At 39.8% G+C, this 26599-nt stretch overlaps 1 protein-coding gene and 1 pseudogene across 11 annotated transcripts in view; one reads left to right on the top strand and one right to left on the bottom strand.

Moving 5' to 3' along the window:
* Positions 1–26599, bottom strand: part of GALNTL5 (polypeptide N-acetylgalactosaminyltransferase like 5) — a 141108-nt gene that overhangs the window by 12631 nt on the left and 101878 nt on the right. For 10 of the 11 annotated variants that reach the window (XM_067041813.1, XM_067041817.1, XM_067041815.1 and 7 more), the window contains 2 exons: positions 17098–17347; positions 11785–11902 (listed from right to left, as the gene is read on the bottom strand). In XM_067041813.1, coding sequence (XP_066897914.1) covers positions 11785–11902; positions 17098–17347 — 368 coding nt within the window. The remainder of the gene's footprint in view (positions 1–11784; positions 11903–17097; positions 17348–26599) is intronic. The other variant, XR_010842034.1, reaches the window with a different exon arrangement.
* On the top strand, positions 8072–8571 carry LOC131762519 (tRNA-splicing endonuclease subunit Sen15 pseudogene; annotated as a pseudogene).

The raw sequence follows: 26599 nt of genomic DNA on the forward strand, positions 1-26599 counted from the left end.
AGAACAGCTGAGCGACACAAGGGGCTTTTCTTGGATTTTGCCCTAGAACCCAAGAAAACTTCTGGAAAAGACTGGTGTGCCATGTCAAGTGCTACAGCAACCTCAAGCACACGGAAGACCAAAAGCCATCCGTCAGGGACACGAATATGAAACTGATGGCAGCGCCGTAAATGTCAGAGGAAGGATGCCGAGGGCCGCCAGGATGCTGATTGACGGGGATGAAGAGTGAGAAATGAAGTAGGTGCAGGTGTAGCTGATCTTCCCTTAGGAAAAACCAGGTTCCTTGGGTAGAGAGGGCTGCTGGTGTCAAGAGAGTGCCTAGCTATTTATTAATTTACATGTTTGTTTACAAAAAGAGAGAGCCAAGCATACTTGAAACGTATGAAGGGGCCATTTGGAATCAAGTAGCTGAAAATATTGAAGCATAGATAATGAGTGCACTTGAGTAATAAGTTTGCTGTTATTTGCTGTCTGGAGGGACGGTAAAGCCAAGATAAGGAACACACTCACTTTTTTTTTTTTACTGTATGATATCACTTGTAATGTGGAATCTAAACAATAATACAAATAAATGTATATGCAAAACAGAAACAGATTCACAGATATAGAAAACAAAGTCGTTCTTACCAAGGGCGGAGGGGCAAGGTAGGGCTATGGGATTAAGAGATACAAACTACTATGTCTAAAATAGATAAGCAGGGCTTCCCTGACGGCGCAGTGGTTGGGAATCTGCCTGCCAATGCAGGGGACACGGGTTCGAGCCCTGGTCCGGGAAGATCCCACGTGCCGCGGAGCAACTAAGCCCGTGAGCCACAACTACTGAGCCTGCGCGTCCTGAGCCCGTGCTCCTCAACAAGAGAGGCCGTGATAGTGAGAGGCCCGCGCACCGCGATGAAGAGTGGCCCCCGCTCGCCGCAACTGGAAAAAGCCCTCGCGCAGCAACGAAGACCCAACACGGCCAAAAATAAATAAATAAATTTTTTAAAAAAATTTTTTAAAAAATTAAAAAATAAAATAGATAAGCAAGAAGGATATATTGTATAGCACAGGGAATTATAGCCATTATCTTATAATAACTTTTAATGGAGACTAATCTGTAAAAATACTGAATCACTATGCTGTACACATGAAACTAATATAATACTGTAAATCAACTATATTTCAATAAAAATTTTTAAATAATACAAATGGATCTATATACAAAACAGAAACAGATTCACAGACAGAAAACAGACTTATGGTTACCAAAGGAGAGAAAGAGTGGGGGAGGGACAGATTAGGAGTTTGTGACTAACAGATGCAAACTATTATACTCTATATAAAATAGATAAGCAACAAGGATTTACTGTATAGCACAAGGAATTACATCAAATATCTTGTAGTAACCTATAATGGAATATAATCTGAAAAAGAAAAACTGAATCACTATGCTGTACACCCGAAACTAATACAATATTGTAAATCAACTATACTCCAATTAAAAAAAATTTTTTTAATGGTGGAATTTTGAATCCCCAAGATTTTGTTTCTTTGATTAGAAGTCAGTATTTTTCTGAAATATTTATTGTTCATTAGTATTTCCTTTAAAAGTCTTAAAATTCATTTATGTATATAATGCAACAACATTCAAAATCTTAGGGACTGATTTTGAAATTGCTGAAGTGATTGAGAAGAACAAATTACACTTAGAACATTCTGAAAATGAAGAGTAACAAGGGACTCACTCTACCAATTAATAGACTTTTATCGTAAAGCTACAGAAAATATTAATGCACATGATTGGCTCAACAACTGGCAAATGAATCAGTTGAACACAGAAAGACCTAAGTATATATGATAATTTAATTTGTTAAAAAATGTGTCATGCCCGTTTCTTTCTCTTCATACTTGTCACTTGATTAACAATTTGAAAAAAATGCAGACCTTTAACTACTATCATGCACCAAAGTCGAAATGTAGTAGAGAATTAACTACAAACAATGATGTCATAAAACTATTAGAAAAAAATTATATGAAAAATTATGGATTTGAGAATTATAAAATTTAAAAAGCAAACTTAAAGCAAATATTTTACTTGTTTAAAAGCCTTTAGTATTTAGCCTTTTACCATTATATAATATCTATTTCCTGTTTATTGCTTTTAATCCTTTTCTTTTGTTTTTTTTTTTCCGGTACACGGGCCTCTCACTGTTGCGGCCTCTCCCGTTGCGGAGCACAGGCTCCGGACGCGCAGGCTCAGCAGCCATGGCTCACGGGCCCAGCCGCTCCGCGGCACGTGGGATCCTCCCAGACCGGGGCGCGAACCCGCGTCCCCTGCATCGGCAGGCGAACTCTCAACCACTGCGCCACCAGGGAAGCCCTGCTTTTAATCTTAAATGCCAATTTTATGTTAATATTGCCACTTCAGCATTTCTGGTTTTGTTTATTCACCTAGTATTTTCTTTTTTAAAAAAATTTTATTTAATTTTTAAATTTAATTTTATTTTTGTATACAGCAGGTTCCTATTAGTCATCCATTTCACACACATCAGTGTATACATGTCAATCCCAATCTCCCAATTCATCCCACCCCCACCCCCAACGGCTTTCCCCCCTTGCTGTCCATACGTTTGTTCTCTACATCTGTGTCTCAACTTCTGCCCTGCAAACTGGTTCATCTGTGCCATTTTTCTAGGTTCCACATATATGCGTTAATATACGATATTTGTTTTTCTCTTTCTGACTTATTTCACTCTCTGTGACAGTCTCTAGATCCATCCACATCTCAACAAATGACCCAATTTCGTTCCTTTTTATGGCTGAGTAATATTCCATTGTATATATGTGCCACATCTTCTTTATCCATTCATCTGTCAGTGGCCATTTAGGTTGCTTCTATGTCCTGGCTATTGTAAACAGTGCTGCAATGAACATTGGCGTGCATGTGTCTTTTTGAATTATGGTTTTCTCTGGGTATATGCCCAGTAGTGGGATTGCTGGATCATATGGTAATTTTAGTTTTTTAAGGAACCTCCATACTGTTCTCCATAGTGGCTGTTATCAATTTACACTCCCACCAACAGTGCAAGAGTGTTCCCTTTTCTCCACACCCTCTCCAGCGTTTGTTGTTTGTAGATTTTCTGATGATGCCCATTATAACTGGTGTGAGGTGATACCTCATTGTAGTTTTGATTTGCATTTCTCTAATAATTAATGATGTTGAGCAGTTTTTCATCTGCTTCTTGCCCATCTGTATGTCTTCTTTGGAGAAATGTCTATTTAGGTCTTCTGCCCATTTTTGGATTGGGTTGTTTGTTTCTTTAATATTGAGCTGCATGAGCTGTTTATATATTTTGGAGATTAATCCTTTGTCCGTTGCTTCATTTGCAAATATTTTCTCCCATTGTGAGGGTTGTCTTTTCATCTTGTTTGTAGTTTCCTTTGCTGTGCAAAAGCTTTTAAGTTTAATTAGGTCCCACTTGTTTATTTTTGTTTTTATTTCCATTACTCTAGGACGTGGATTAAAAAAGATCTTGCTGTGATTTATGTCACAGAGTGTTCTTCCTATGTTTTCCTCTAAGAGTTTTTTTTTTTTTTTTTTTTTTTTTTTTTGTGGTACGCGGGCCTCTCACTGTTGTGGCCTCTCCCATTGCGGAGCACAGGCTCCGGACGCGCAGGCTCAGCGGCCATGGCTCACGGGCCCAGCCGCTCAGCGGCATGTGGGATCTTCCCAGATCGGGGCACGAACCCATGTCCCCTGCATTGGCAGGCGGATTCTCAACCACTGTGCCACCAGGGAAGCCCTCTTCTAAGAGTTTTATAGTGTCCAGCCTTACATTTAGGTCTCAAATCCATTGTGAGTTTATTTTTGTGTATGGTGTTAGGGAATGTTCTAAGTTCATTCTTTTACATGTAGCTGTCTAGTTTTCCCAGCACCACTTATTGAAGAGGCTGTCTTTTCTCCATTGTATATCCTTGCCTCCTTTGTCATAGATTAGTTGACCATAGGTGCGTGGGTTTATCTCTGGGCTTTCTATCTTGTTCCATTGATCTATGTTTCTGTTTTTGTGCCAGTACCATATTGTCTTGATTACTGTAGCTTTGTAGTATAGTCTGAAATCTGGGAGCCTGATTCCTCCAGCTCCGTTTTTCTTTCTCAAGATTGCTTTGGCTACTCGGGGTCTTTTGTGTTTCCATACAGATTGTGAAATTTTTCGTTCTAGTTCTGTGAAAAATGCCACTGATAGTTTGATACGGATTGCATTGAATCTGCAGATTGCTTTGGGTAGTACAGTCATTTTCACTATTAATTCTTCCAATCCAAGAACATGGTATATCTCTCCATCTGTTGGCATCATCTTTAATTTCTTTCATTAGTGTCTTATAGTTTTCTGCATACAGGTCTTTTGTCTCCCTAGGTAGGTTTATTCCTATGTATTTTATTATTTTTGTTGCAATGGTAAATGGGAGTGTTTCATTAATTTCTCTTTCAGATTTTTCATCATTAGTGATAGGAATGCAAGAGATTTCTGTGCATTAATTTTGTATCCTGCTACTTTATCAAATTCATTGATTAGCTCTAGTAGTTTTCTGGTAGCATCTTTAGGATTCTCTATGTATAGTATCATGTCATCTGCAAACAGTGACAGTTTTACTTCTTCTTTTCTGATTTGGATTCCTCTTATTTCTTTTTCTTCTCTGATGGCTGTGGCTAAAACTTCCAAAACTATCTTGAATAACAGTGGTGAGAGTGGGCAACCCTGTCTTGTTCCTGATCTCAGTGGAAATGGTTTCAGTTTTTCACCATTGAGAATAATGTTGGCTGTGGGTTTGTCATATATGGCCTTTATTATGTTGAGGTAAGTTCCCTGTATGCCTACTTTCTGGAGGGTTTTTATCATAAATGGGTGTTGAACTTTGTCGAAGGCTTTCTTTGCATCTCTTGAGATGATCATATGGTTTTTCTCCTTCAGTTTGTTAATATGGTGTATCACATTGATTGATTTGCATATATTGAAGAATCCTTACATTACTGGGATAAACCCCACTTAACCATGGTGTATAATCCTTTTAATGTGCTATTGGATTCTGTTTGCTAGTATCTTGTTGAGGATTTTTGCATCTATGTTCATCAGTGATATTGGTCCGTAGTTTTCTTTTTTTGTGACATCTTTGTCTGGTTTTGGTATCAGGGTGATGGTGGCCTTGTAGAATGAGTTTGGGAGTGTTCCTCCCTCTGCTATCTTTTGGAAGAGTTTGAGAAGGATAGGTGTTAGCTCTTCTCTAAATGTTGATAGAATTCACCTGTGAAGCCATCTGGTCCTGGGCTTTGGTTTGTTGGAAGATTTTTAATCACAGTTTCAATTTCAGTGCTTGTGATTGGTCTGTTCACATTTTCTATTTCTTCCTGATTCAGTCTTGGCAGGTTGTGCATTTCTAAGAATTTGTCCATTTCTTCCAGGTCGTCCATTTTTATTGGCATAGAGTTGCTTGTAGTAGTCTCTTAGGATGCTTTGTATTTCTGCGGTTTCTGTTGTAACTTCTTTGTCATTTCTAATTTTATCGATTTGAATCCTCTCCCTCTTTTTCTTGATGAGTCTCGCTAATGGTTTATCAATTTTGTTTATCTTCTCAAAGAACCACCTTTTAGTTTTATTGATCTTTGGTATTATTTTCTTTGTTTCTATTTCATTTATTTCTGCTCTGATCTTTATGATTTCTTTCCTTCTGCTAACTTTGGGTTTTGTTTGTTCTTCTTTCTCTAGTTCCTTTAGGTGTAAGGTTAGATTGTTTATTTGAGATTTTTCTTGTTTCTTTAGGTAGGCTTGTATAGCTATACACTTCCCTCTTAGAACTGCTTTTGCTGCATCCCATAGGTTTTGGGTCGTCGTGTTTTCATTGTCATTTGTCTCTAGGTATTTTTTGATTTCCTCTTTGATTTCTTCAGTGATCTCTTGGTTATTTAGTAACTTATTGTTTAGACTCCATGTGTTTGTATTTTTTACATTTTTTTCCCTGTAATTGATTTCTACTCTCATAGCGTTGTGGTCAGAAAAGATGCTTGATATGATTTCAATTTTCTTAAATTTTCTGAGGCTTGATTTGTGACCCAAGATGTGATCTATCCTGGAGAATGTTCCGTGCGCACTTGAGAAGAGAGTGTAATCTGCTGTTTTGGGATGGAATGTCCTATGAATATCAATTAAATCTATCTTTCCTATTGTGTCATTTAAAGCTTGTGTTTCCTTATTTATTTTCATTTTGGATGATCTGTCTATTGGTGTAAGTGAGGTGTTAAAGTCCCCCACTATTATTGTGTTACTGTCGATTTCCTCTTTTATAGCTGTTAGCAGTTGCCTTATGTATTGAGGTGCTCCTATGTTGGGTGCATATATATTTATACTTGTTATATCTTCTTCTTGGATTGTTCCCTTGATCATTATGTAGTGTCCTTACTTGTCTCTTGTAACATTCTTTATTTTAAAGTTTATTTTATCTGATATGAATATTGCTACTCCAGCTTTCTTTTGATTCCCATTTGCATAGAATATCTTTTTCCATCCCCTCACTTTCAGTCTGTATGTGTCCCTAGATCTGAAGTGGGTCTCTTGTAGACAGCATATGTATGGGTCTTGTTTTTTTTTTTTTTAACATCTTTATTGGAGTATAATTGTTTTACAATAGTGTGTTAGTTTTCCCGGGTCTTGTTTTTGTATCCATTCAGCAAGCCTGTGTCTTTTCGTTGGAGCATTTAATCCATTCACATTTAAAGTATTTATTGATATGTATATTCCTTTGACCATTTTCTTAATTGTTTTGGGTTTGTTTTTGTAGGTCCTTTCCTTCTCTTGTGTTCCCACTTAGAGAAGTTCCTTTAGCATTTGTTGTAGAGCTGGTTTGGTGGTGCTGAATTCTCTTAGCTTTTGCTTGTCTGTAAAGCTTTTGATTTCTCCATCAAATCTACCCTTGCCAGGTAGAGTAATCTTGGTTGTAGGTTATTCCCTTTCATCACTTTAAGTATATCATGCCCCTCCCTTCTGGCTTGTAGAGTTTCTCCTGAGAAATCTGCTGTTAACCTTATGGGAGTTCCCTTGTATGGTATTTGTCATTTTTCCCTTGCTGCTTTCAATAATTTTTCTTTGTCTTTAATTTTTACCAATTTGATTACTATGTGTCTCGGCGTGTTTCTCCTTGGGTGTATCCTGTATGGGACTCTTTGAGCTTCCTGGACTTGGGTGGCTACTTCCTCTCCCATGTTAGGGGAGTTGTTGACTATAATCTCTTCAGATATTTTCTCGGGTCCTTTCTCTGTCTCTTCTCCTTCTGCGACCCCTATAATGTGAATGTTGTTGTGTTTAATGTTGTCCCAGAGGTCTCTTAGGCTGTCTTCATTTCTTTTCATTCTTTTTTCTTTATTCTGTTCCGCAGCAGTGAATTCCACCATTCTGTCTTCCAGGTTACTTATCCATTCTTCTGCCTCAGTTATTCTGCTATGATTACTTCTAGTGTATTTTTCATTTCAGTTATTGTATTGTTCATCTCTGTTTGTTTGTTCTTTAATTCTTCTAGGTCTTTGTTAAACATTTCTTGCATCTTCTCGATCTTTGCCTCTATTGTTTTTCCAAGGTCCCGGATCATCTTCACTATCATTATTCTGAATTCTTTTTCTGGAAGGTTGCCTATCTCCACTTCATTTAGTTGTTTTTCTGGGATTTTATCTCGTTCCTTCATCTGGTACATAGCCCTCTGCCTTTTTTTCATCTTGTCTATCTTTCTGTGAATGTGGTTTTTGTTCCACAGGCTGCAGGATTGTAGTTCTTCTTGCTTCTGCTGTCTGCCCTCTGGTGGATGAGGCTATCTAAGAGGCTTGTGTAAGTTTCTACATTCACTTTTTATTTACGTATCATTCACAAAATCAATTCTATTCTCAGACACAAGAATGTGCTTATTAAGTTACGAGGTCCTGAAAGGGGGACTATTTCATATGCTTCATTCTCAGAGAGCAATGCAATAAAATGAGAAATAATCAACCAGTCAATAAAAAGCACCAGAGGCATGGATGTTACAAAAATAATGCCTGGGACGGCAGGGCATGGAGGAGCACGGTGAGTCCCAGCCAACCGCAGGCTGCAGCGATGTGCACCTGGGTGGCGATCACAGCTGTGGTGCCCCCTCATGGGCCCCCAAGGACGCCTGGATGGGCATGCACCCTAAGTATTTAGAAATGATGGAATTAGATATAGGAGATGCCACCCATTTATATAGCATTCTTGGTTTACCTGGACCTCATGGAGAGTAAAAGTTGGCACGTGAAGTAAACTGTGTGGGATTACCAGATCTCCAGCTCATCTGCCTTCTTGGTACTGAGAAGGAGAAGGGTTACAGACGGTGGTGCCTACACCCGTCAGTGCTTCCCTCAGCCATAACAGGATAAGGGAGATCTTGAAGGCGTCTTGAAAATTGCAAGGTGATCCAGATTCACTGATGTCTTTTACTTCTGCCATAGTGGAATCTGACTCCACAAGAGTCTATTACAAACCTACTGATGGATTTATGCTGCCAGATCCTCAGAATATTTCCCTTAGAAGATGACACCTATACTTCCCGATGCTTTCTTTATTCACACAAGATTGCACTGAGACCCCTCAGCCTGATTCATCTTTTATCTGAGAGCTAGTCAGGGTTGACTTAGCTGGGCCCATTCCATAAGTTTTCTTTTCAAGAATAAAACTTTCCCAGATAGAGGAATTAATTTTATTCAAAAATATAGGCTAGTTGCTCTAGAATTTTCTCATCTGGAGACAGTTTAATTATAGTTGTATACAAGTTTATGCCTAGGGTGTGTTCAGAAGGGTAGAACATTGCTGAGGCTGCCACCTCTTTCCCTTACTCAACCCTCTCAGTGTCTTTTGGTCACTACAGCTAGCCTGGAATGGCATTTCATGCACACTTTGACACCTGGAGAGTTTACTTTAGTCTGCTTTTTCATCCCCAATAGAAAGTATTCTTTCAACTGTTTTTTTTTTTTTTTTTCATGTTGCAATGACTGTTATTTCCCTCTTTGGTTGACTTTAAATCAAAACTAAAAATATCCTCATCCAGAGTGTAAAATTACATGTCTAGATGAATAGGGACCAGAGAATTGCTACCTACAAGAGTACTGGGTCTTTTTTTTTCCATTCTTATTACCACCACCTGTACTGTATCATAGTTAGAATATTACAAGGGAGATAGTAGAGGACAGTGTTAACCTTAAAAACATCTTTCTTAAGTAAACCCAGTTTTTCCACTTTTGTTAATACCTCCCAATTAAATTGCCTAAAGTATAAACAATTATATGTACAGAGATGTTTCAAGTGACATTTTGGGGCATATAATCGTCCCAATTACAAATGACTTAAAAGTTTAAGGCAAGGGTGAGCAAAATTTTTCTGGAAAGGACCAGAAAGGAAATATTTTAGGTTTTTCAGGTCACATAGGCTTTCTCACAACTTCTCAGCTCTGCTGTTTGTAGGACAAAAATAACCATAGACAGCATCTTAATGAATGGATATGGCTGTATTCCAATAAAACTTATTTGCAAATGCAGGGCCATAGTTTGCCAACCCCTGATCTGGGGAAATAGTCAATAAACACATACAGCTAATGAATGGTATGTTATGTACCCATTAAAAATTAGTAATGAATATACTGAAAAACATGAGAAAATAGTAACAAAAAGCAAGATAAAAAAGTGTATGAATGCATATGATTATGGCTATAAATAACACCAAGTATATAATAAAAAGATGACAAAATAAATTACTAACTGGTTATAATAGGATGGCAGGGCAGGAAATGGATGACTTTGTCTTTCTCCAAAATTTTAGTTTTTCTCTATTTGTATTACTTTTATAATCAAAATGTTTTTAAATAAATAAATAAAAATAATGCCTGGATCAGAAGGGAACAAATGAGTAGGAAAAAAAAAAAAGCAATGAAAATAACAAACTTACAGGATACTGCCAAATAGGGACTTGAAGGAAAAATATATTGCTCTAGATAGTCCTATATTCAAAATAAGGTATCTGAAGCATTATGAGAGAAGACTGTGCTTAAACTAAATTTTAAAAAAATGTAGAAAGTAGCCAGCCAAAAGAAGGAAGAGGGAGATAAAATCCAAAGCAGAAAAAAATTGGAAAAACACAAAAAGCAAATCTGGTGAACATCTTAATACATGCCAAGAGAAACGCAATTGAAAGTATAATCGCTGCAGATGATTTCAGAGAGTATAAAGAGCAGTTGGCAAAATTAAAGCAGAACAATAATGGCTGCCACTTATTTATCAGCTCTGATAAATAATCCCTCATCTTTACAACCCTGTAATAAAATTTTTTTCTTCATTTTACTTGTAAGGTAACTAAAGCTCAGAGAGAATAGGAATTTAGTCATAAATGAAGCTGTTTTCTCTACACCTAGTTGTCTCTGTTGGGAAAAGAGACAAAGCAGAGAAAAGGGAGAAAAAAATGTAAAGGGCAATGATGGCGAGCTCACAGCCCAGATTTTTATGCACAGTTCAAAATGATCATTATTAAAATCTACTAGAATTCAGTCAAATACAAAAAATTACCTATAATTAACATATGATAAATGTTTGAATAGCCTAGTATTTTCTTCAGACTCTCCAGGAATATCTACTTTGTACCTTATTCTCCACCCCTATTACTTCATTAAATTTTTTTTTTTTTTCGGCCATGCCATGTGGCTTGCGGGATCTTAGTTCCCCTACCAGGGACTGAACCCGGGCCCTCGGCCATGAAAGCAGGGAGTTCTAACCACTGGATCACCAGGGAATTCCCACAATAAATCTTTATAAAATTTTGAGAACGGCATTTTTACTTATTCCTGTTTAACAGATGAGGAAACCGAGAACTTGAAAAATGAATGACCTGCCAAGGATCATATAGCAAGTGAGTGGTAGGGCTGAGACTCACCCTAATGTCTAGTGTTCTAATATCATAGGATTTTTTAAAAAATTAAATCTATTATTTTTATTGAGACATAATTTATACAACACCAGAAATCCACGCTTCAAAGGCTACAACTCAGTGATTTTCAGTATTTTCACAAGGTTGTACAATCATCACCACCATCTAGTTCTGGAATATTTTACCACCCCACAAAGAAAACTGGTACCTGTTAGCAGTCACTCTCCTCCCCCAGCCCCTGGCAACCACTAATTTATTTTCTGTATCTATGGATTTGCTTCGTCTGGACATTTCATACAAATGGACTCATAAATATATGGCCTTTTATGTCTGGCTTCTTTTACTTACCATAATGTTTTCATGTTTCATCCCTGTTGTAGCAGGTATCTCAGGATTTAGGAGTTAGGAGAAAACTTATTAGACATCTTCTACCAAATCCTCTCACTTTACAGATGGAGAAACTGAGACCTAACATACCCTATATATTCAGTGACACCCAAGTCCCCTACCTCCTAATCCTGTGTTTTTTCAACACACTACTAATACCAAGACAATCAGAATAATAAAAAAGAGATTCCACAAATAGATAAAAATATCACATTAATCTGACATACCATATATTAGAAAAAGCATAGGTAAGAAAATCTGATATTTTGTTAAAGGTTTTCCATTTCTGTAAGGAATCCCATAAATCATTTACTTCACGTGACACATGAATGCCAGCAGATGCTTGTGTAGGGAAACAGGGCGTAGTTGCCACAGCAAATTACATGACTTGAAGTTAGATTTTACTTTCTATGTACAAAGGTAACTATTTAAAACAAAAAGTCTGAATTACCCTCAGTGAAAGTTCCAAATTTTCTCCTCCCCAGAGATTCATGCCCTTGTCGTACTGTCCAATTTCATTAAAATAATGCCTATTTATAGCAAAAATTCCTCCAGCCATTGCAGGTGACCTAAAAAGGACACACAAATATTAAATTTTCCTAAATTCAGTCATTATGGATATTGGCCAAAACTATATTAAATATTAGTGATAACAGTTAAAAACTAGAAAACACCCATACTAACACACACCAAAATTATCTTAATATACATTGAAGTATGTAAAATTACTAAGGTAAAACCACACCTACCACAAAATAGGCAACAATAGCTTTAACTTAGCTCTCGTCAAATTTTGTAAGCATTCTATTCTAAAACGTTGTCTTGGTGACAGGGAAAATTTTCTTTAGTATGTGAGCTTCCCACAGGGATGATGATTGAACTGGGTAGCAGGAATTTAGAGATCTCCCTTTCTAAAGGCATCAAGTGAATTGTCATATTTACTTCTGGGAAAACCATAACGTTACATAGCATCTTTTTTGGTGTACCAACGGCAGAGCCCAATAATGCCAAACTATGTAGTTTGAAAATAATTACAGATCCATTCATTCATTGTTCCAAAAAGTCTATGTAAAGCCACTAATTTAGGGATAAATTAGGGATAAATTAGTTAATCAACAAGCAAAGGGATAGGGATAAATTAGTTAATCAACAAGCAAAGGTGGAAGTAGGGAGACTAGTTAGAGGTTGTTGTGATGGTCCCAGAGGAAGATGATGGCGTCTTGGATGAGGGTATAGCAATGAAGGAGATGAGATGTGGCTGAATTCTATATAGGTTTTGGAGATGGAGCCAGCAGATTTGCTATGGGTGGGATGTGCGGGGTTGGAGGAAGTTTGGCCCGGATAACCTGGAAGATAGCGTTACCACGCACTGATTTGTTTGTTTGTTTTGACCACGTTGCAGCATGTGGGATCTTAGTTCCCCGACCAGGGATGGAACCCGTGCCCCCTGCGGTGGAAGCACGGAGTCCTAACCGCTGGACCGCCAGGGAAGCCCCTAGAGTTACCGTGCACCGAGATGCGGAATGCTACGGAGGAACGAAGTTTTTGGTGGGAAGAGTCAGCTTTGGACATATCTGAGGTGTCTGTTCAGCATGCAGGTGGAGATGCCAGTAGGCAGCTGGGTAGGTGAGTCTGGTGTTCTGAGAGAGGTCAGAGCCTCAGAGTCACCAGTACCAGGTAGACGAGAAGCACTCCGTGAGCGAGGGGAGCTGAAGAGGACAGAGCCCTGGGCGCTCCAGCAGTGACAGGTAGGGGAGAAGAGGAGGAATCAGCAAAGGGCATGGAATAAACCAGCGGCGGAGTAGGAGCGAGAGCTGGGGGCGCGGGTGGTCTGGAGGCCACGGGAATAGTGCCCGTCAAAGAGGAGGGAGAGGCCAGCAGCACGGACACGGCTGACAGGCCACGTGAGACTAGGACACGACGGTGGGAAGCTAGTGGGGAGGGCAAAGCCTGACTGCAGTGAGCTTAGAGTCGAGTGAACAGTTTATCAGAAGTGGGGAGAGTGATACTGACGACTCTTTCTAGGTGGTTTAATACAAAGGAGAGAAAAGGAAAGGGGAAATGGCTGATAAAATAAAATTTTATGTTTTTAATTGCGAGAGGGAACAACATATGCCTGTAGTCTGCTAGGAGTCATCCTACCTGGTAACTGGACGCAGCTGGTCCCTGCATGTCCCCCTCCCTGGGGGCCACGAGTGCCGTTGGTGGAAGCTTAAGGCCACGATTTTCCTTGCTTGTTCTAAGTTTCACCTACCTTTTGTTTTTGTCATTAGAACTATCGTAAGTAGGGGAAAAAATGTATCTTCAGGTATGAATGCTAATTCATGGCTAATATCTGAAATTAATTTTTTCCTTGAACTCTTTAAAACAACCTATTTTTTCTTACATATATTATTATACATTATAATTGTATTATAACATATCATATGTATAATATATATTCCATATGTAATATATACATATATAATCACACAATTGGTATTATAATGATTTTTTTAATTGAAGTATAGTTGATTTACAATGTTGTGTTAGTTTCTGTTGTACAGCAAAGTGATTCATCTAGATATAGATGTATTCTTTTTCAGATTCTTTCCCATTATACGTTATTACAAGATAATGAATATAGTTCCCTGTGCTCTACAGTAGGTCCTTCTTGGTTATCTATTTTCTATACAGTGGTGTGTATCCCAAACTCCTAATTTATTCCTCTCCCCACCTTCCCCCTTTGGTAACCATAAATTTGTTTGCTATATCTGTGAGTCTGTGAGTCTGTTTCTGTTTCGTAAATAAGTTCATTTGTATCATATTTTAGATTCCACATTATACTGAAGTAAGTTTTTTATGGCCTGATTTTTAAAAATTTAACATATTGTGAGAATTTTCCTTTTTAGTTAACTAGGCTTCAAAAATTTTAACTCTATAATATTCTACAAAATATGAATGTACTTTTTTAACCATTTCAATATTGAACATTTATGTTGTTTTGATTTTCTTACTAAAATAAATATCGATACATATATATTTCTGTACCTATCTCTCAATTCCTTAAAGATAAATTGTAAGAAGTAGAATTATTGCATTAAAGAATAAGAATGTTTATAAAATTTTTAATTGACATTGCCAAATTTTCAAAAAGCATTTACAAATGTATATATACTAACAGTGTATTAGAGTTCCAAAATGGTACTTTTCAGCAATTAACTATTAGAAATCCAATTTTCATATTGAATTTTTACAGCCTAAAGAATACTTAAAATGTGAGATACAGAAATATTACAAAAATTATAAGTCAATGTTTTGGTAAATGGAATATTCCAGCTACTTCTTACTAAAAGTAACTTCATTTTAGATTACTTTGAGATGAACTCAAAAGATCGATGCTTTATTTTTTAATTTTTTAGTAAATCATGATTTTTACGTATTAAGTTTTATTTAAATGAAGTATAACTTTGTTCTTTTTCATCCTGAAGTCTGTATCATTAACAATAGCTACCATTTATACTGATCACTTCCTCTGTGTCAGGCCTTTAGTTATGTGCTTTACAAGTACTGGCTCATTTAAGGTCCTCAGTAATCCAGAGAGGTAGGTATTATTATTATCATCATCATTTCACAGATGAAGATACTGAAGCTGAGATAGGTAACTGGCCCAGCTAAGGGCTGCCTTTTAAAAATTATTATTATTTTTGGCCACGCCTTGTGGCATCTGGGATCTTAGTTCCCCGACCAGGAATCAAACCTGTGCCCCCTGCAAACCTGTGAGCCCTGCAGTGGAAGCGCGGCATCTTAACCACTGGACCACCAGGGAAGTCCCCGAACGGCTGCCTTAATGCACAACTCCAGGGATGCTAATTACCTATAGTCTTCGTGAACAGTGCCTTCTGGAAATGTGCAGTGCACAGCCTGTGCAGCTGTACATGGCAGCCCTAAACAGCTAACAAGTGATGGCTGGGGCAGAGGAAATATCAGAGTCATACAAAGTGGAAGTTATACGAAGGAATCTGCATGTTATCCTAAAGGCAGTGGAAAGACAATAAGCAAGATGGGTGACATGTGCAAAGTGGGGTTTTAAGAAAATTAATGTAGCAACAGAGAGATTGGAATGAAGAGGAGGAGCTGTAGGCCAGACTGTCCCTTAGGGTGTAGAGTCTAAGCCTGGAGCAGTGATGGCTTGGGCCACGAGGACTGTCAGAGAGACGGACAGATGTGATATGAGGATCATCACAAAGGATGGGTCTCCTGAAGCTGGTTAATCACTGGATTAGAGAAGGCAATGGGAGAGCTGGCAGACAGCTATACAGTGTTCATATGTGGTCATGCTTAATGGCTGCCTAACAGTCCATTACAGTTCTGGCATAAAGTATTGATACTATATAATTTCCCAGTCATTCCTCCCAATGCTTAGTCTTTATTTCATCCTTGATTTAAGAGGTCAGTTTGCTTACTAAGAGTAGGGGTTCAGGGCAGGGGCAGCTATTGGGATTAAGGGAAGTAATAAAGTGGAATGGTAATACCCACTTCTGGGAATGAGTGGATAAAAGGATTGCAAGGCAGCATGAGGCTGGAGACCATCAATGTGCAGAAGCATCAATTCACATCTCTTAAAGGGACAAAGGAAATAGATGGTGGAATTGAACCAGAGTTGGAGCTTTGCAGGGCTATTGTGGCAGAAGTGCAGTGGGATGTGGCAGAAGAGAAGAGAATTTATAGATCAGAAAGTCTAGACCACAGAAGCAGAAAGAAAACAGTGAGGGGTAAAAAGAGAAATCAAAGAACTGGACATCTTGATGATGTACAAGGGTGGGCGCGGGGGGAGCAGAGCAGGAAAAGGCCAGGAGGGTCCTAGGTTGTGGCCAAGGAGAGGGATATCTGGTGATTTAGAAGGTGAAGATCCAGGGTATGGCTGTAGGAATAATATTAAATATCTAACATTTATACAGCACTTATTATGGACAGATAACGTTCTAAGCTTTGATATATGTCATTTAATTCTCACAACAGCCCTGTGAAGTACTGTTATTCTCCAGACTTACAGATATAGAAATAAGGTGCAGAGAGGTTAAGTAACTCGTTCAAGATCACACAGCTCTAGCGAAATTAAAATAGAGGCAAAGATCAAGAACTTGCTAGGCTATGGTGTTAGAAAATTGACTCATGTGGTTTGTAAAACAAAGAGGTTAACATTAAAAGAGAAGTGAGCCTGGTGTCAAAGTTATCAGTAAATGTGGGGAGTGATCTGGAGGAAGTCTCTTGAGAAATAACCTCATAAGTGCAGTTAGAAGTCATAACATTCAAATTATTCTCACATTTAGAAATATATTTTCCAAGACTGATATTCCAGGAAAATCACATTCATCTCAACCTATAAAATTACAGATGGAAGCACTTGGATAAATATTTTATACATGAATTTGGCAAAGACATCGACTTTTTCTGGGCTATCCACAGTGCTAGTATTTTGATCATTGATAAACATGCAACTTGTTCCTGAGAACCAAGTCCACGTTTTAAAGTTGGACCTCTGAAATCATAGGGATACTAACCATGGTGGTATTCCGAACTGGGGTGAGATGCTCATTTCCAGTGAGCGAAAGGTCAAGAAACAAAACCTACCACATTCTATTATTACAGACTTTTAGAAACAAGATAAATAATACAATATTTCTCTTCATTAAGCTCATGAAATCAAAGTCATAATCTCTGAAAGCTTCCCCCCGCTCCCAATACCTATATGCTATTTTTCCATTACCAGAAGAAATCTCACCGGATAGGTCTAGTGGGTCCTTCTGGTCCATCCATCTCGTAAGAGAAAACATGATCCCATTTAAATTGCAGATACCAGTTGAAGGCTCCCCTGACAATAGGAGAGGGCTGGTATTCCAGGGTCACATAATCAATGACATCTATCAGTGGACACACCACCATTCGGGGGTCCTTGACAATGGCATTCAGCAAGGGCTCCAGCCATACTTTATTCACTTCGCAGTGGCTGTCCAGGAACACCAGAACATCCCCTGGGGAGGCAAGAGCAGGCGAGTGTTAGCGCGTGTGTAGGAAACACCTGACAACCCAAATCAAGGCAACAAGCATTTGTCCAGCATTTACTATGTGTCTGGCTATTAAGGTGCTTTCAGCTTCACTGGCAGGAGACAAGAAACACATATTTTATATTGTATCAGAAATGCAGGACATCATGTGCCACAGATATTCAGAAGAAGCTGGTGAACTGTGGGTTACAGAGTAGTGTGGGGAAGCTTCTATTCTTTTTTTTTTGTGTGCTAGGCGGGCCTCTCACTGTTGTGGCCTCTCCCCTTGCGGAGCACAGGCTCCGGACGTGCAGGCTCAGCGGCCACGGCTCACGGGCCCAGCCGCTCCGCGGCATGTGGGATCCTCCCGGACCGGGGCACGAACTCGTGTCCCCTGCATTGGCAGGCGGATTCTCAACCACTGCGCCACGAGGGAAGCCCTGGGTAAGCTTCTAAAGAAGCAGATGGAACTGAGCTGACCTTCAATTTTAAAATATCATTTAATCTCAGCTTTGATTGATCAACTCAGTGTAGCAAATGTTTACTGCAAGGAAACCTTCCTTGGTATTTAGTTTGGTGCTTAGGACGCAAAGATGCATAATTATTTTTCCTCTTGAATTCAAGCTTTAATGAGGGTCTATTCTGCTTTGAGAACATGGGAAAACCTGGCATGGCCAAAATAAACAATATGTGTGTTAAAATATATTAGGTGGTCTCAAATTGGAAGGGACCTCAAAACTCAGGTGCAGAGGTTAGACTTTTTCTTGTAGCCAACATAAAATCATAGGAAAGTATGAAAACATCCTATGTGTAGATCAGAAGACTTAGTATTATTAAAATGTTTATAATCTCCCAAATCAATCTACAGATGCAATTCAATCCTTATCAAAATCCCACTGGCTCTTTTTACAGAAATTGATCCTAAAATTCACATGGAAAGGCAAGGGATCCAAATTAGCTAAAACAATCTTGATAAAGAAGAACAAAGTTGAAGGATTTCCTGCTGTCAAAATTTACCAAAAGGCTACAATAATCAAAACAATATAATATTGGCATAAGATACTTATAGACCAAAGGTATAGAATTAAGGCTGCAGAAATAAACGAAGCATCTATTGTCAATTGATTTCTGAAAAGGGTACCAAGACAACTCAATTGGGAAAGAATAATTTTTTTCAATAAATACCCTGAGACAACTGGATATCTGCATGAAAAGAATGAAGTTGGACCCCCTAACTCATACCAAACACAAATATTAAGTCAAATGGATAACAGACCCAAAAAGGTAAGAGCTAAAACTATAAAACTCTTAGAAGAAAACAGGCATACATTTTACGACCCTTGAGTTAGGTAATGGTTTCTTAGGTATGACACCAAAAATACAAGCAACAGAAGAAAAAAAAAACCAGGTAAATTGGACTTCATCAAAACTAAAAACTTTTGTGGTTAAATAGATACCATGAAGAAAATTTTAAAAAATCCACAAAATGGGAGAAATTATTTACAAATCATATATTAGATAAGGGACTTGTATCCAGAATATACAAAGAACTCTTAAAACTCAATAATAAAAAGACAACTGAATTAAAAAATGGGTAAAGGCTTTGAATAGACGTTTCTCTAAAGAAGATACACAAATAGCCAATAAGCGTGGGAAAAGGTGCTCAACCTCTTCTGTCATTAGGGAAATGCTAATCAAAATCACAATGAGCTATCACTTCATATCCACTAGGGTGGCTATAATCAGTAAGACAGACAATGGCAAGTGTTGGTGAGATTGTGGAGAAATTGGAACCCTGTGCACTGCTGATGGGAGCATAAGATGTTGCAGCCACTTTCAAAAATTATTTGGCAATGCCTCAAAAGTTAAACACAGACTTACCATACACCCCAACAATTCTACTCCCGGGTATACATATACACAAGAGAAATGAAACTTAGGTTCACGCAAAATCTTGTACATTAACGTTCACAGCAGCATTACTCCTAATAGTAAAAAAGTGCTAACAACTCAAAGATTCACCAGTGGACGAATGGCTAAACAAAATGCGGTATATCCATACAATGGAATATTATTTGGCAATAAAACGGAATGAAGTACTGACACATAGTACAACATGAATGAACCTTGAAAACACTGTTGAGTGAAAGGAGCCAGTCACAAGAGACAACGTATTGCGTAACTCCATTCAATGAAATTTCCAGAATAGGTAAATCTATATATAAAGAAAATAGATTAGTGGTTATTTAGGGTTTGGTGTGGGTTATTTGGGGTGGGGGGAATAAGATGACAGGGAATGGTGAGTGACTCCTAACAGGTATGGGGTTTCTTTTGTGAAGTAAAATTCATACTTTATGGCAAGACGAGACAAATTTAAACATGAAAATTCTTCTCTGCCCTTTGGCCTCCTCTCTCCCCACACTGTGCATTGTGTATCTGCATTAGGCATCGATCAAACCTCTCCCACCAGCAGAAATACCTGTTCAACCATAAAAAGCAACATTCTCCCAGCATCAACAAGACGACTACTTGAAAGATAATATTCCTCCTTGATCTTGTAAGGGGTCACATGACCCACCAGATGCCACTTAGATCTGGTTATGTAAACTGTAAATAACATGTTATTTGATATACAGCACTCTGTCTCAAAAAAAACTTATATAACTGTGCCTTGACTTCTAAAGGGCAGAACAGTTCTCAGAGATTTCTGAAATGCTCTTCCTGGGTTATAATCGCCAAATTTGGCTTGAATAAAAATTTCCAATTCTTTCTTAGATCGACTGATTAATTTTTCATTGACACTTTGTACTAGGAAAAAATGTTCTAAAACTCGGTTGTGGTGATGGTTACATAACCCTGTGAATATATTAAAAAACATTGCATTGTACACTTTCAGTAGGTGAATTGTGTGGTATGTGAATTATATTTCAATAAAACTGTCAGAATCATTAGGAAACAAAGAGTCATATTGGAAAGAAAGAGTACATCTTCCAAATCTTACTATAGAATACAATGAGTATTCTTATGAACAATTCACAACAGAATTTAAAATTTTTTAAAATTTTTGTATTTATTTTATTTTTGGCTGTGTTGGATCTTCACTGCTGCGTGTGGGCTTTCTCTAGTTGCAGGGAGTGGGGGCTACTCTTCGTTGCGGTGCGCGGGCTTCTCATTGCAGTGGCTTCTCTTGCTGTGGAGCACGGGCTCTACGTGCATGGGTTTCAGTGGTTGTGGCACATGGGCTCAGTAGTTGTGGCACGTGGGCTCAGTAGTTGTGGCTTGTGGGCTCTGGAGCACAGGCTCAGTAGTGTGGTGCATGGGCTTAGTTGCTCCGCGGCATGTGGGATCTTCCCGGACGGGGGCATGAACCCGTGTCCCCTGAATCGGCAGGCAGATTCTTGACCACTGTGCCACCAGGGAAGTCCCCAGAATTTTAAACCAGTAATAATGACATAACCTTTATCCCTCAGCTCAGATCACAGGATTCTTATTCTTATCCATCTATCCAAGATCCTGTCCACATGTCAAACCTTGAATAAGCAGGACTCAGGAAAAGCAACTTAATTTTGCTCCTTTAAATCTATAGGGAGGAACTTCCCTGGTGGTGCAGTGGTTGAGAATCCACCTGCCAATGCAGGGGACACAGATTCGAGCCCCAGCCCGGGAAGATCCCACATGCCGTGGAGCACCTAAGCCAGTGTGCCACAACTACTGAGCCTGCGCTCTAGAGCCCACGAGCCACAACTACCGAAGCCCGCGTGCCTAGAGCCTGCGCTCCACAACAAGAAAAGCCACTGCAATGAGAAGCCTGCGCACCACAACGAAGAGTGGCCCCCACTCACCGCAGCTAGAGAAGAGCCCACGCACAGCAACGAAGACCCAACTCAGCCATGAATAGATAAGTAAGTAAATAAATAAATAAATCTATGGGGAGGACTGGTCCATTCCCTGACATTGGTTACAAAACAGGGCAGGCCCCTAGACTTCTCTGCTCTCTTAGGTTAATTGGAAGTCTTATTAGACAGCTGCAGTTGAAAACAGTCTCAATTCAGCAATTAGAATTTTCAGGCCCCTGCTACAATCGAAGCTTCCCTGCCTGCCTGCAGAACCCACCCCCCAACCAGGAGGCCCTGTGGGAGGGTCACTTGCCTTTGCATTAAATCTTCTTAGCTCTTCCTTACTGGTCTCCTTCCCCAGCTTACCCTCTGTGCCAAAGGAGGGTAAGAGACAAGTGAATGGGGCAGGGAAGTTCTTTCTTGGTGAGAGAGCACGGTGCTCTGAGCTGACTCCTTCTACTACGGTGTGGCTGCATGGTGATTTTGAGGACCGCCCCCGTTCCCATTCTTGGTAGTCTCTTATCTGCAGTTCCCATAAACCGGGCAAATGCATTCTATCCAGGTGGTCTAGACTCCCACCTCAGCAACTTAGGGTCCTGTGTTCTACCTCTAGCTTCTCCCCTGCTGAGATCTGTCCATCCTTCTAGGTAGCCCCATTGGACATGATCTAAGATTATCTTTTTTGCTCTCTTACCCAAACGTCCATTGCCTGAGCAAACTCTGCCATCAGAACAGATACTAACACTGAAGCAAATGTCCCTGGTTCCGTAGCTAGCCACAGCCCTTCTTCTGCCCTTTTGATTCTCAGGTGAGAAGCCAACATCAGTTCATTTCTCTTCACCCCCAATAGGTTTCTGGTTTTGTGGTATTGATGTCTGAGGATGTGCTGAGCCCCCAACACAGGAAATTCACATCAAGTTCCTCTAACCAGGATTTAGCAAGCAGCTTTCTCTAAAAATCATCTCTAACGATCTGATTCAGGGTAGCTGAGTTTGCTTCTCAGATAGCTATTTTGAAATTTCTTTATGGTACTGTGTCGGACAACTCACTTTGGAATAGAACATCTGTTATCTTCATGCCTCAATCAAAACTGAGCTAAAAAGAGCCCCATTTTTAAACATATATAGGCTTTTTTTTTTTTACTGTTGGCAGCACACACACTGTTCAATTAACACTTTGCATTTTTCACTTAAAATAGCTTCTATAATATTACATAAGACAAACATTTTAAAATCATGTCGGCTAATTTGATAGGTGAAAAATACCATCTGTTTCTCCAAAGAAGATATATAAATGGCCAAGAAGCACAAGAAAAGATGCTCGACATCATTGGTCATTAAGGAAATGCAAATTGAAAACACAGTGAAGTACCACTTCATATCTACCAGGATGGCTAGAATTAAAACAAGACAAAAAGACAGAAAATAGCGAGTGTTGGTGAGGATGTGGAAAAACTGGAACTCTCATACGTTGCTGGTGGGAATGTAAATGGTCCAGCTGCTGCGGAAAACAGTTTCGCAGCTCCTCAAAAAGTTAAGAATTACCATGTGACACAGAAATTCCACTCATAGGCACATATTAAAAAGAATTCAGGGACTTCCCTGGTGGCGCAGTGGTTAAGAGTCCGCCTGCCAATTCAGGGGACGTGGGTTTGAGCCCTGGTCCAGGAAGATCACACATGCCGCGGAGCAACTAAACCCGTGCGCCACAACTACTCAGCCCGGAGCCCGTGTGCCTAGAGCCTGTGCTCCACAACAAAAGAAGCCACCACAATGAGAAGCCCACGCACCACAATGAAGAGCAGCCCCTGCGGAGGCTTCGGAGCCTCGCAGGAGAGCGCAGCCACAGGGGTGCAGGAGGCAAAGAGGAGAGATTCCTGCAGAGGATCGGTGCCGACCGGTACTCACCAGCCCGAGAGGCTCATCTGCTCAGCCTATGGGGCGGGTGGGGCCTGGGAGCTGAGGCTCGGGCTTAGGTCGGATCGCAGGGAGAGGTCTGGGGTTGGCGGCGCGAACACAGCCTGAAGGGTTAGTGCGACACGGCTGGCCGGGAGGGACTCCGGGAGGAAGCCTGGAGCTGCCGAAGAGGCAAGAGACCATTGTTTCCTGGTGTGCGAGGAGAGGGGATGAAGAGCGCTGCTTAAAGGAGCTCCGGAGACGGGCGCGAGCCGCGGCTATCAGCGCGGACCCCAGAGACGGGCATGAGACGCTAAGGCCGCTGCTGCCGCCACCAAGAAGCCTGTGTGCGAGCACAGGTCACTCACTCTCCACACCGCCCCTCCCGGGAGCCTGCGCAGCCCGCCTCCGCCAGGGTCCCGGGATCCAGGGACAACTTCCCCGGGAGAACGCGCAGCGCGCCTCGGGCTGGGGCAACGTCACGCCGGCCTCTGACGTCGCACGCTCGCCCCGCCTCCGTGCCCCTCCCTCCCCGCGGCCTGTGCCAGAGCCCCCGAATCAGCGGCTCCTTTAACCCCGTCCTGTCTGAGCGAAGGGCAGACGCCCTCAGGGGACCCACACGCAGAGGTGGGGCCACATCCAAAGCTGAACCCCGGGAGCTGTGCAAACAAAGAAGAGAAAGGGAAATCTCTCCGTGCAGCCTCAGGAGCAGCGGATTAAAGCTCCACAATCAACATGATGTACCTGCATCTGCGGAATGCCTGAATAGACAACGGATCATCCCAAATTGAGGACGTGGACTTTGGGAGCAATGATATATATATATTTTTCCCTTTTTCTCTTTTTGTCAGTGTGTATGCTTATGCTTCTGTGTGTGATTTTGTCCGTATAGCTTTGCTTTTACCATTTGTCCTAGGGTTCTGTCTGTCCGTTTTTTTGTGGGTTTTTTTAGTATAGTTTTCGGCGCTTGTTATCATTGGTGGATTTGTTTTTTGGTTTGGTTGTTCTTTCTTTCTTTCTAATTACTTGAAAAAAATTTTAAATAATTATTTTGTTTTTTATTTTAATAACTTTTAAATTTTATTTTATCTTTTTCTTTCTTTCTTTCTTTCTTTTGTTCTCCCTTTTATTCTGAGCCGTGTGGATGAAAGGCTCTTGGTGCTCCAGTCAGGCATCAGAGCTGTGCCTCTGAGGTGGGAGAGCCAAGTTCAGGACACTGGTCCACCAGAGACCTCCCAGCTCCACGTAATATCAAACGGCAAAAATCTCCCAGAGATCTCCATCTCAATGCCAAGACCAAGCTCCACTCAACGACCAGCAAGCTATAGTGCTGGACACCCTATGCCAAACAACTAACAAGACAGGAACACAATGCCACCCATTAGCAGAGAGGCTGCCTAAAATCATAATAAGGTCACAGACACCCCAAAACACACCACCAGATGTGGACCTGCCCACCAGAAAGACAAGATCCAGCCTCATCCACCAGAACACAGGCACCAGTCCCCTCCACCAGGAAGCCTACACAACCTGCTGAACCAACTTTAGCCACTGGGGACAGATATCTATCTTTGCAAAATGGAGACCCCAAACACAGTAAGATAAGCAAAATGAAAAGACAGAAAAACACACAGCAGATGAAGGAGCAAGATAAAAACCCACCAGACCTAACAAATGAAGAGGAAATAGGAGGTCTACCAGAAAAACAATTCAGAATAATGATAGTAAAGATGATCCAAAATCTTGGAAATAGAACGGAGAAAATACAAGAAACGTTTAACAAGGACCTAGAAGAACTAAAGAGCAAACAAACAATCATGAACAACACAATAATTGAAATTTAAAATTCTCTAGAAGGGATCAATAGCAGAATAACTGAGGTAGAAGAATGGATAAGTGACCTGGAAGATAAAATAGTGGAAATAACTACTGCAGAGCAGAATAAAGAAAAAAGAATGAAAAGAATTGAGGACAGTCTCAGGGACCTCTGGGACAATATTAAATGCACCAACATTCGAATTATAGGGGTCCCAGAAGAAGAGGAGAAAAAGAGAGGGACTGAGAAAATATTTGAAGAGATTAGAGTTGAAAACTTCCCTCATATGAGTAAGGAAATAGTTAATCAAGTCCAGGAAGCACAGAGAGTCCTATACAGGATAAAACCAAGGAGAAACATGCCAAGACACATATAAATGAAACTATCAAAAATTAAATACAAAGAAAAAATATTAAAAGCAGCAAGGGAAAAACAACAAATAACACAATGGAATCCCCATAAGGTTAACAGCTGATCTTTCAGCAGAAACTCTGCAAGCCAGAAGGGAGTGGCAGGACATATTTAAAGTGATGAAAGAGAAAAATCTACAACCAAGATTGCTCCACCCAGCAAGAATCTCATTCAGATTTGACGAAGAACTTAAAAGCTTTACAGACAATCAAAAGCTAACAGAATTGAGCACCACCAAACCAGCTTTACAACAAGTGCTGAAGGAACTTCTCTAGGCAGGAAACACAAGAGAAGGAAAAGACCTACAATAACAAACCGAAAAAAATTAAGAAAATGGTAATAGGAACATACATATCAATAATTACCTTAAATGTAAATGGATTAAATACCCCAACCAAAAGACATAGACTGGCTGAATGGATACAAAAACAAGACCCGTATATATGCTGTCTACAAGAGACCCATTTCAGACCTAGGGACACATATAGACTGAAAGTGAGGGGATGGAAAAAGATATTCCATGCAAATGGAAATCAAAAGAAAGCTGGAGTAGCAATTCTCATATCAGATAAAATAGACTTTAAAATAAAGACTATTACAAGAGACAAAGAAGGACACTACAGAATGATCAAGGGAACAATCCAAGAAGAAGACATAACAATTGTAAATATTTACGAACCCAAAATAGGAGCACCTCAATACATAAAGCAAATGCTAACAGCCATAAAAGGGGAAATCGACAGTAACACAATCATAGTGGGGGACTTTATAACACCCCACTTTCACCAATGGACAGATCATCCAAAATGAAAATAAATAAGGAAACACAAACTTTAAATGATACATTAAACAAGATGGACTTAATTGATAGTTATAGGACATTCCATCCCAAAACAGCAGATTACACTTTCTTCTCAAGTGCTCATGGAACATTCTCCAGAATAGATCATATCTTGGGTCACAAGTCAAGCCTTGGTAAATTTAAGAAAACTGAAATCGTATCAAGTATCTTTTCTGACCACAATGCTATGAGACTAGATATCAATGACAGGAAAAAAATCTGTGAAAAATACAAACACATGGAGACTAAACAATACACTACTTAATAACCAAGAGATCACTGAAGAAATCAAAGAGGAAATTTAAAAAATACCTAGAAACAAATGACAATGAAAACATGATGATCTAAAACCTATGGGATGCAGCAAAAGCAGTTCTAAGAGGGAAATTTACAGCAATACAAGCCTACCTCAAGAAACAAGAAAAATCTCAAATAAACAAT

Source organism: Kogia breviceps, chromosome 9 (genome assembly GCF_026419965.1).
Source record: "Kogia breviceps isolate mKogBre1 chromosome 9, mKogBre1 haplotype 1, whole genome shotgun sequence".
Lineage (NCBI taxonomy): Eukaryota > Metazoa > Chordata > Mammalia > Artiodactyla > Physeteridae > Kogia > Kogia breviceps.